Source organism: Anabrus simplex, chromosome 1, assembly GCF_040414725.1.
Source record: "Anabrus simplex isolate iqAnaSimp1 chromosome 1, ASM4041472v1, whole genome shotgun sequence".
Classification (NCBI taxonomy): domain Eukaryota; kingdom Metazoa; phylum Arthropoda; class Insecta; order Orthoptera; family Tettigoniidae; genus Anabrus; species Anabrus simplex.
This window is the reverse complement of record NC_090265.1, coordinates 1,314,538,361-1,314,550,684: the sequence shown is the minus strand read 5'-3', so window position 1 is coordinate 1,314,550,684 and position 12,324 is coordinate 1,314,538,361. Positions and strand designations below refer to the sequence as shown.

Below are 12,324 nucleotides of genomic sequence, written 5' to 3'. Positions count from 1 at the left end.
TCTCTTTGTCACAGCGTTGCCATTATTCTTGACGACTTTTAAAGGTGTGGGTCCAAATGTAGTTGAAAATTTGTTTACTTTGGGGTTACGCATCAAAACCTTGTCGCCCTCTGATAATTTATTTTCTCGGGCCCCACGTCTAATGTCCGCGTATTCTCCCTTTATAAACTTTTTGAATAAGGTCTCGTTCCACAACATCCGCTAATGTTTTTCTGTTTTGTATGGGGCCAGACCGGGAATATTTCCTCTCAATTTTCTGTTAAAAAATAACTCCGCCGGACTAACCCGTGTAGTCTGGTGCTTATGGTTCCGGTGCATCAGTAGGTACTTGTTTAGTTCTAACTCCCAATCTAATTTCATGGCATTGGCAATCTGTAGCCGTCGAGTTATCCCTGGGTTCAGTCTGTCCACTGAGCCATTTGCTTGTGGGTGTAACGGGGTAACTTTGTGCTGATGAATTCCGCACTGTTGGAGGTAATGTTTCGTCTCTGCGCTAACAAAGTTCGTGTCGTTATCTGTTGAGAAAAATACCATCTAGGGTCTTTATTATGCTTTTAAAATCAGTACTACTTATTTTTGTCACTTCCATGAAACGGATAAAATAATCTATCTCGATCAATAGTTGTACCCCATTAGGAAAAGGACCCAGAATATCGCTCGTTCGTTCGTTCCTTCCTTCCCAAGGCATTTTAGGAATTACTGTCGGGGATATTTTTTCGGGCTTCTCGGGTTTACTGGTAATCTAACAACCCAGACATGTTCTCACTGTCCGTTCCGCTGCTTTGTCCATTCCGGGCCACCATACTTCAGATCTGAGTCTGTTTTTAATTTCTAAAATTCCCGGATGACCCTCGTGTGCCAAACTGAGGACCCTAGTTTGTAAAATTTTCGGAATTACCAACTTAGTTTCTTTCAGTAATATATTGTTCATGACGCACAATTGAAATATCATCGCCCGAAATGGAAGGAGGTCAACATCATTACGATTCCAACACCCTGTTTGTAAATGTGACCGAATCTTTTCTAGAGTGAGATCAATTTTTGTAGTTTCATCTATTTCCTCCAAAGATAATGCAACTGGTGCCAAATACGTAGCCAAATGCACGTATTCTTCTTGCCTTCACCGATTGAATTCTCACTTAACCGTTATAAAGGATCTGCTATGTTACTTTTCTCCTTTACATACTTACCTTGGAAGTCAAAAGATTGGAGTCTCAGGAGCCGACGTTCAATTCTCGCGCAGGGTTATGATCTAGGCCCAAAAATTACCTCTAGTGGTTTGTGGTCCGTATACAAGCAAAAGTGCTTGCCCGTCAGGAAAATCTCACACGCTCAGACTATCCAAAGTGCTTATTTCTCAGTCTGAGAGTACTTTTGTTCAACGTTCGACAGGTTGCGACTAACGTAGCAAATTATGCGTGGGATCCCTTCATTGTTCCGTTGTATCAGCACAGCAACAAATCTTTTGGCCAGCGTCTGCCATCACTTCCGTTTCGTCCTTGGGGTTGAAATATCCTACAACTGAGCTAGATGTAAGTACTTTTTTATTTTATTAAAAACCTCTTGGTGTACTTGTTTCCATACAAACTGTGCAGATTTATGTGTAAGCTGTCGCGGTGGTTCTGTCAAGGTTGATATGTTAGGAATAAATCTTAATTCAGTAGGGCTAGAAAACCTCTCAGCTCAGACACATTTTGCGGTCTCCTGAAATTCTTCAGAGCCGCCACTCTGTCTTCGGTAGGCCTAATGCAATTTGCTGATATAATGTGACCCAAGAACTTAATGGAAGTTTTACCATATTCACACTTTTCCTCATTCAGTTCAATTCCATGCTCGCTAAAAACTTCAAGAACCTTTTTAAAGCTTGAATCATGTATTTCTTTTGTTTCCTCATAGACCAGAATGTCATCAACAGATACGTAAACTCGGAATCGTGTTCCTTATCAGATGCTCGATTATATTTTGGAACTCTGGAGCTGCCTGATTCAAACCAAACATTAGTCGCTTGAACCTATAAAAGCCTAAATGTGTGCTGAATGTGGTAATCTCCCGTGAGTCTGGATGTAACTCTACATGGTGAAAAGCTGGCCTAACATCCAACTTTGAAAAGTATTTGCTTTCACTAATTTCAGGGTGTAGGTTTTCCATGGTTGGTAAGGGATGGGTAGTGTTTAGTACAGCTTTATTTGCCATTTGCATATCGACACACAATCTAACGCTGTCACCTTTTGGAATTGGTACAAGAGGGGAAACCCATCCTGGCGGTCCTTCAGCCTTTTCAATTATGTCATTTTGCTCTAGCTCAAGGATACGTTGTGCTACTTTTTGTTTCATTGCCAATGGCACCCACCGCAGAGGTTGAATAACTGGTGGGACATTCGGATCGATTGGTAATTTAAGCTAAAATTCTTTATTTTGCCCACTTTCGATGTGTCAGAAACCACCGTCTCGTTAACCTGCTCAGAAATGTTTAATACTCCTAGTTTTGTAGCCGAGGAACCTTTAATAACTACAACAGCTGTACTAATTGTTCTACTGGAACGCGTTATGTCCGCCTCAAACTCTCCTAAAAAACCCAACGGATCGGTTCTACCGTAAGTTCTCACTTGTTAACTATTTAGTAATTTTACTTTATCGGTTACCTGCTTCCTTTTAAATTCCTTCGAAGTTTCTTAGTCAATAATATCGCAAGTAGATCCCGAGTCAATAATAAAAACGAAGGGTACCCCTGACAATAGACAAGTGGTCTTCTCCGTTGTCTCCCGTTTTTTTCGTAATTTGTAAGAAAGGTGTAGTGTAAATCTCTACTACATCCAGGGCCGACTTCATATTTGACGTTGCCCACGTAAGAAACTTCGTCATCAACAGCTGACACTCCCGATTTAAACGAAATAAACAATCTCTTTATTGACAGTCGCCATTAATCCAAAGCATAAACAACAATTCTCTTTTCCCTGATCTTACAATGCACATCGATCTGCTTCATATCGATAGTACAGTTCATTGGTGTAATTGATTTTCTATATAAAATTAGCGCTTGGAGTATTATTTTCACGTACATTTTTCCATTTTGAGTTATATTTGTGCTTTTCTCCCCTTTTTCGAGCGAATTTTTCTTCCTTTTGCGCGGTTATTGTAACCGATGTAAATTCCATCTTGTAACTGATGTTTATGATATGTTTGGGGAAACTCCGTGGAAGGTAGTCGATACTAAAGAAGTGTAATTAAAAGTTACAAGAAGAAATCTAATCATATGAGTGTGTAATTCTATTTTAATAACAAAAACCATGAAGTTACCGAGGTGTGAATTACGTTATTGTAAGGTGCTGTATTTGTAATGTTTTTATCTTTCCTTTTCTTTTCTTGTGCGTCGGCTGACCGTGTTTAAATAATTTTAATGTTCCTGAGCTGTTAATTTAAATTATGTTCTAGAGATTTTCCCCCTTAACTCATTTGAGGACGACTATTAAATTTGGTGATTTCTATTTAATTTGTTTTCCTTCAGAATTAAAATTGGTTAAGTTCCTCCAAAAGGTGTTTCTTCTTTTATTAACTCTTGAAACATTCGTACTGTACCAGGATATGCATTGATCCATGGTTAATTAGTGACACCCTGCCCTTCTTAAGGTAAGTCTCTTCTCTGTTTTTCATTTTAATATTGTGTTTCGGGGGCGTTTTTCTTTCTTTGTGTGTTTTTAACTTGTGCTGTCTCATTCCGGAACCAGGATAGTCCAGCCTAAGAAGCAATATCTCGTACCTCACAATGCTGTTCCTATCCATTATGTTCCTTCAGGCAGGTCACGCCTGTCAGCCTCTTATAACTATGCAGTCCATCACAACAATTTTCGTTGTGTTCATTTTCCTATGGTTACTTGTAAACGAAAATGAACCTTACCATACAGCACTGTAGAGATGTATATTCGCAAGACGCATTTGCACACTCCTACAGTATACTGTATATAAGGTATATTTCCATTCATACACCTGCATACCAAAATGAACACAACGTAAATTGTTCTGATGAACTGCATATCCATACGGGTCTGGGAGGTGTGACCACTCTTAAGGAAAATAATGGACAGCAAAAGCATTGTGAGATACGAGGTATTGCTTCTTAGGAGCCGATATTCTACATTCAAGTAACACATAATGAAAGAAAAATCCTAGGTTCAGGAAGCTTGTTTCGCAAAACGAAAAAGAGGCCATACAGTAATAACAAGAATTTAAAAGAAAAATATATGTAGAGCAGGACAACCGTAACATTTGTCTGAAACAGTTGTTATGATATAGGGCAGGTACTTGTCCTCACCCAAAGATGTTCACTTACTGACTGCGTATACTTAAATAACAGCTTCGTATCTATATCTGTCTATAAAAGGCTTACACACACTCCTATTTGCCTTCTATTAATGATGTTCTGCAAAAGAGTTACAAACATTTGGTGTCCATATATCCTATGGCAAATTATGAGAACTTGACTCATATGTTCAGGTACAGGGTGAGCCAAACATATACAGTATAGTACATGCTTTGATTTTATTCTGTATATCATCCTTGTCCGGTATCACTATGTCTGAGAGAAGAAAATAGCGGAAAGAAGAAACAAATACAATATTTCTTTTTGGGACCAGCAGTTGTCTCTGGAGCACGTAGCAGTGTTTTTACGTGCTGTTCGCCAACACTCCGCTCACGGCGCGTTCGGGAGGAAAACCCCACTTTACAGGGACATTACCTATGAATGCTGGCGACAATGTCTAATGATCTTTCTAAATAATTTAGAAACACGAAATGCAACATTTGGTACTCTTCCTCTATGTTCCATTATATGCAAAGCCATTTCATTATACTGTAATTCCAATCTTTTGATCGTTCGGTTATATTGAAATAACTGAAATATATACGGTATATCGTCGGTGAAGAATCAATACCTCGTTACAATGCTTTTTATATCCATTATTCGATTATTTTCCTTAAGACCTGTCACGCCTTCTAGCCGCGATGTTCATTGTATTCATTTTCCTATGCGATTGTGGGAAGGAAAATGAACCTTAAATACAGTATACTGTAGGCGTGCGTAAACATCACGTAAATATATAATCACGATATGGCCATTATATAAATTCTATATTAATCAAGCTTGCACTTCTATTTCACCTCTCATTTTAGTAATTAGGATCTTGATAATATCTTTCTGAATGGTAATCTCCAAGTATTACAGGATAGAGGGCCGTGGGCAAAGTGTTACGGTTCAAAATTTCATAGTAAATTTCAGATTAATTTGATATCATACAAGTTACTTCCTACTATTCTATGATTTTTTTCATTTCAGTAATAATTTGTGTCCACTTTTGGGACTGTTTACAGAACTGCGCATTCAGCACGATGGGCCATGCAGGTTGGAAGACATAAACCTAACCATAAGTCCTTTTAGGATGTGCATTTATGCGGACAATGTGGCTAACTGGCTCCCCGTATGTGCCTCAAATGGAGTAACATATCCTAATCCGTACGTCATGCAGTGTGCCATCGAACGTCAACAGATTGCTGAGGGTAAGTTTATATATCATATAATAATGATAACGTTCTTTTTCATATAAATTCAGCTTTGGAATGACGTAGCTCAGATGGAATGTCAATTACGTCTTTGCAATATTAACTCTGATTCCGACATCTACAGGGCCTATGTCGTGCACACAGACTGAAGAAGTTTCTGGGAAAAGTTATTAGTTTAAGTTTCTTGATTAATAGCCAAGTTATAAATTCAAATAACTAGAAATGAATACAATAAACATAAAAATCACAAATAATATGTAAGTACGCGAACCTAGAGCGATCTCAGTTCCGAAATTTTCCCCGTTGATTGAAAGACTAGGGAAGAAAGAAAGTATAACCAATCTTTGGTGATTTTAGACAGTTCACTCAAACGTTAATGTTGTGCAGGCAGAGTGTTCACATCATTATCTTCATCATTGTCATGAAAGTGGTGTATGCAATGATAAGCCTAAAGTAATGGTATATCTGTCAAATAAACCTGTAGGACTTCCTCGACGCCAGGAAAGTGCAGCAGTTCTACGTGTCACGGTTCCGCAAGTGATTTGAAGCTAAGTTGTCTGGATTGCTTCTCTTGGTTGCCTGATATTTGCAGGTGCAGAATCTATGGTCTAAACGGGCCTTTCCACCATGTGACATAAATACTTTATTGGGAAATCTTTGGTAAAAACGTGGGTTTGATCATGTGCTGGAACTCACCAAGATGCCCCTCGAGCAAGTAGTGCCAAGTCTCAGACAATCTTGGCTTTGATTATCCTGTTGAAATATTCCATAGTTGTTAAGAAACATGAAGTACATGAAAGGTTATAGGTGATTACCAAGGTCACAGTTCAATGACACAGTTCGGTGGACGAGTGGACGCAACGTATGACATGTGAACACACTCCACATAATATGGAACAATTTGCAGCCTGACAGGGAGTTGTTTACAGCTAGCATTAATGGCCTTATTGGGTTTGTCCCGCGCCTGCATCTTCCTATTTGCCCTAACTACTTATGACTTAAAACGAGATTTACACTTCTGGAGGTGCACATGGCACTACGGTTTACTCAGCTTGCACAAAAATTGACCTGACTTATTTATTCTTATTTCTAGGTGGGGCATAGAGCCTCGACGAAATTTCTCCAGCTTGTTCATCTGCCACCAATGTTTTCACCTATCTCCATATCTTGTTGACTCCATCAATTTCCGTGTCTATGGTCCTCTTCCAGGTAATCCTCAGTTTGCCCTGCCTGCGATTAACTTGTGGATTCCAGCTCAATGCCTGCATTGTGATATTTTCTTGCGGTCTTCTCAGGGTGTGCCCAAATCATCTCAATTTCTTTGCATTATCTGTTACTGTATGGGACTTTGTCATGTGGCCATCTAGAGATGGTCTTTGGATACCATATTCTCATAATGTACATCAAACAACGATTTATAAAAGTCTTTAACCTTGTCGTAATGGTCACTTTCAAGGTCTCACTTCCACACAGTAACACAGATTTACCATTTGAGTTGAATATCCAAAGCTTCGTTTTTAAAAGAATGTGACGGAAACGGAATCCTCATATTGATCGTAACTGTGCAAAAGCTCCTTTAGCTTTATTTATACGATTTATCACTTCTCTGAAAGTACCTCCATCCTGACTGACTGTGCTTCCTTAGTAGCTAAATTCCTCTACCCTTTCTATATCCTTTCCATCTAGAGTCAAGCTAGAATTATTACAATGGTTTATGCGCATTTCCTTACATTTTTTGTTATTTTTCTTTAAGCCCACTCATTTATCTTTTACTTTTAAGTCATTCAGTTTGATTTCCATATCCCGAAAACTTTATGCAAGAAGACAGACGTCATCCGCATAATCCAGTTCTTCCAATCGGTTATTTAATCCCAACTGAATGCCACGCTTTCTATTCGTTGCCTTTCTCACTGATTCTGTTCAGTATGACTCTTGACTTCACTTTTCCTGCACATAAGAGCAATGTAACTCTTCTCCAGTTATTAAAATATAAGAGGTCACCCTTCTTCGCTATCTTGATGAGGGTGCCCTCCTTCCATTTCTCAGGAAGGTGTTTTTCGTTCCATATTAGTGTTAGAAGTGGCTCCATAATTTCTCATGTTACATATGGATCTACCTTTAGGATTTCTGGAATAATGCTATCCACACCGGGTGCTTTGCTACTCTTCATTTGTTTCACTACTTACACTACTCCTGTCGTGTTGGTGGTTTTACCAATATGTAGGGATCCTCCGAAGTTGTTTCACCTTCTTCAGTTCTTGTTTCCTCACAGAGTTCATTGAGTACTTCAATGAAGTGCTGTCTCCATATTTCCAATTGTTGTGTCTCAGACATCAAGGCTACTCTGTTTGCATCTCTGATTTCATCACTGAATAGTTCCTCCTAGAAAGCTTTCTCCTAATGGAAAATACTTCTTTGCTGTTACCGGTTCTTGCTGCTTCTTCTGCTTGTGCTGCCAGTTGGTCTGTAAACGCTTGTTCTTAACCTCCTTTTTGGCCTCCCTATATTTTGCCATTGCTGCTGCTTACTGGTTTCTTGATCTACTAGAGCTGACGAGTGCCTTGCACTCTCTTCGCTTTTGGATTTATTCCCAAGCGTCATCCGATATTTCCTTCCTGGTTCTCTGTAGCCCACCATCTCTTCACATGTGTCAAGAAACAGTTCCTTGACTGTGTTCCATTTGGTCTTTACCTCTTCATCTAGTTGTTCAGCGAGGGCCTCAAACCTGTTCTTCAATTAAATTTATTTTGCACTTCAAGTTTCCCAAATTTCATGAGTTGAAACATTTCTTTTGTACTGCTGCCTGGTTTACTGGTGGTGCCACCTTCAATATAATGTCACCAATCATAAGGTGATGGTTGCTCCATACATCTGCTCCACACTCATTCCTCACATCCAGGAGTGAATGTCTCTATCTTTTACTTATTTCCAAGTGATCAATTCGGTTTTCTGTTAGAGATCAGGTGATACCACGAGATATTCTCGCAGTTCTTATGTGGAAACAGCGATCTACCAATAAACAATCCAAAATTACTGCACAGGTCAATGAATCTCCGTCCATTATTATTTCCTCTTCATATTCCATGTCTACCAATGATGATTTCCCTGCTTTCATTTTCACTACCAATTTTTTTCATTTAGATCTCCCTTCAATACCACAACGTCCTTCTTCTTTATCCCTGCCAGTGTTGATGTCAGCCTATCGTAAAAGCTCTCCTTCTCTTCCTCTTCTCCTACCTCTGTTGGTCGTAGCACTGCACTATGTTTACAGGTCTAACTTTGGTTATTCATACAGTAATCTTTCTGTGTGATACAGGGGTCCATTCAATAATGCTATATTTTACTTTCTTTGTAAGACATCCACTCCATTTGAATGCTGTTCATTTTCTTGTCTTCCATAGTAAATGAATAAACCACCCTCTCCTGTACTCGCTTCTCCGTAGCCTGTCCATCTTGTTTCACTCATCTAAATATCTCCAGTTTACACCTTTTCATTTCTCTACTTACTTATCTCGGTCTGCCAATTTCGTAGTTTTAATATTTCAGAATCCTATTTGCGTCCTGCTTTTCATTGCAAACGTCGAGTCCATAAAGTCCAGCCGGCATAAATTTCGTATGATCTGTTAATGAGTTTGATTTAGTTGTACGAGTTATTAACCCACAGCAACCTAGTCCAATGGAGGGGTTACATGGGCTTTGGTCAGAATTCGAAGCACCACCGTCAGACCGTCGTGCTAATAATTATTAATATCGAATCTGTATTGCCACCGTGATGCAGCCGTCATTAGGCGGATTTGGACGCACCCCCCCCCCCCCAACCTCTCGACGAGGGTACTAGGCGTTTGCTGTTTACAGGAAACTGTATGTTTGTATGGTGAGGAACGGTGTTGTATGATGTGTGAGTTTCAGCAAAATTGGGCTCAGCACAAACACCAGATCCCTCGGCCAAGGGAAATAACCGTTTAACATCACAATACCTCGTACCTATCCAGAATCGAACGCAGGGCTCCGAGGACCAAAGGCCAAGACGCCGGCCACTCAGCGAAAGAGTCCTCGTATACTGTATTTCGAGATGGTATAATAATAATAATAATAATAATAATAATAATAATAATAATAATAATAATAATAATAATAATAATAATAACAACAACATACAATATAATATTTATTATTATTTTATTGGCTTTACATAGCACTAATTATTTTACGGTTTTCGGAGACGCCGAGGTGCCAGAATTTAGTCCTGCAAGATTTCTTTAACGTTGCAGTAAATCTACCGACGTGAGGCTGACGTATTTGAGCACCTTCAAATACAACCGGACTGAGCCGGGATCGAACCTGCCAAGCTGGGGTGAGAAGGCAAGAGCTCTTTATTAGGCACACTTCTAATGGAGGTGACCTGGATGTAGGTACCTACTTAATCTAATACCAGGCCTGCTGAATATTTTAAATCTGCACAAATGGTCAGAATCTATTTCGGATCTCCGAGGACGGCAAATAATAATGCTGATCGGGGGCGGACACCGTCACGATGAGAAGACGGTTATTATGCCAGTGGACTACCATACCACTCAAAGGGACACATCTGTATAACAATGTTATTGGTTTTACGTTCTAACTACATTTTAATGGTTTACGGAGACGCCGAGGTGTCGGGATTTTGTCCCCGCAGGAGTTCATTTACGTACCAGTAAATCGTTAAGCATCTTCAAATACCACCGGAATGATCTAGGATCAAATCTGCCAAGTTGGTCTCAGAAGGCCAGAGCTCGACCGCCTGAGCTATTCATCCTGACGGATATTGTCTGTCTTGGATAGCATGTTCAGAGTGTTTTAACAGATACTTGAACGAAGCAATGATCTGCTGACTGTGCAATAAAACCTGTATAACAGTCTTCACAAAAGGGCCAACTTCTTAGCATGCCATTGAGGATGACGTTGATGGTATGTCGGATATCCCCAACACTGACTCCACTTCCGGGGCCACTTGTTGCCACATACAGTAGTGTAGCAAGGCCGTGCTCTCGTCCTTCACCGCGCTCCGCGATTACGGAAGTGCTTTGTTCGACACGATCGTATCGCGCCTGCATGTGCGTGAGTTTCACTCAGGGTATCACCATCTACCCGAAAGTTCTCTTAAACTCAAAGATGCTTTCTCATAAATTTCTATGGTCTCACAATTAAATTATACTGAGTGGCAGTTCAATGGGCATGACACCAACAATCATGTAAAACTACAAGCAAGCTTGGTTGTTTTGTAGATGTACCTTGCTCAGTGACTCACTCAGACTGAACACGGAGATATCATTTTGGTCTAAATTCTCCGTACCGCATCTTCTGCGTCTACCATTCAGAAGTAGAAGAAAGAGAACTATTTGCTAGTCAATTTACGAAAATGATATTCTCCTTCGATTTATTGTTTTTACGTTCGACAGTATAATGTTAAATAGTACTGTACACCGATGTTCATTATTATGCTGAGCTGAGCTCGAGGCACTGAGAGGAATGCTGGAAATTGTAACCAGGAAGTTTTAACAGCCCGAAGTGGCCAAGAGGTGACAGTTCCACTATTACCATCCAGTGGAAAGACTATTTTACTTGCGTACTTCAGAAGTTGGATGTCAATACACAATCTGAAGAGAGAAAAATAATACTTTTGTGCAAACTTTTATGAAATTGTAATCCAATATCTCACTCTAATCCCAAGGGGTCACAAGCTGGGAAATGGACAGTAGGCCAATGTGGAAAGAGTAACTGTAGTAAATTTAGTTACCAGAAACTCAATGATAATTCACAAGACAAAAATGTGTCAATTTTTAGCGTTGAAGAGTATTATTAATAAAAGTAGAATTCATGATACTTACCCAAAGGACTTGAGTTCGATTTCCAGTCAATTCAGCGATTTTTACGTAGATCTGAGGGCTGGTTCATGGTCTAATCAGCGTACGTGATTACAATCTTGAGAAGCTTTCTCACGGTGAGATAGTGGACCCGTTTAGAAGGCCAAGAATAACGGCCGAGGGGATTCGTCGTGCCGACAATACGACACCTCGTAATTTTCTGGCATTCAGTCTAAGCAGGGGTCGCTTGGTAGGCCAAGGCCCTTTAGGACTTTTGCCGCATGGGATTTGGTTTAGAAGTCATGAGATGATACCCCATTTAGTTGATAACCTATCTGTAAAATATCACTACGATATTACGTTCCACCTGTAACTATTTGATGACTACCATAATAAATAAAATCATGAATAAAAATATATAAATACAATTACTCAAAAACTTAATAAAATTAATAAGCATAATTAACCGAAATGTCCGTAGTATGGGCGCCAGAGTTCACCAGAATGGATCCCTCGAATTTAGATAAGAGCATGATAAACTTTATATCCCGGGGCGTGTACATAATGCTGCGTACTGGTACATCTGCTGCAGGCCTTACCTAACCTCCTGAAAACGACTAAATAGGTAGGAACTGCACCTAGGTTCATCAATAACTCCACTGATTCTAAAATAGCTAACTACTGTATATTCTTAACAACATCCGTGCATGAGCACCTCATCAACACACAAAATTATACATATAATACACACACAAAATATTGCTGGAAGACTCCATATTTACAACAACAACAATAATGAAAACCGTGGGAAAACGAAAGCGAGAACTAAGCTACCATTTGTAGATAGTCCGATGAACAATGTACATGCATGAAGATAAATACCCTTCACTGTCTCTATATCAATTCGACTTACCGATTCTCATAATCG

The 12,324-nt window shown here is 39.6% G+C and overlaps 1 protein-coding gene across 1 annotated transcript in view; it reads left to right on the top strand.

Moving 5' to 3' along the window:
• The window catches only part of LOC136858808 (serine protease inhibitor dipetalogastin-like), a 171,366-nt gene that overhangs the window by 83,045 nt on the left and 75,997 nt on the right, over nt 1-12,324 (top strand). Inside the window, exon 6 of the mRNA XM_068225748.1 lies at nt 5,365-5,550. Within this exon, the coding sequence (XP_068081849.1) occupies nt 5,365-5,550 (186 nt within the window). The remainder of the gene's footprint in view (nt 1-5,364; nt 5,551-12,324) is intronic.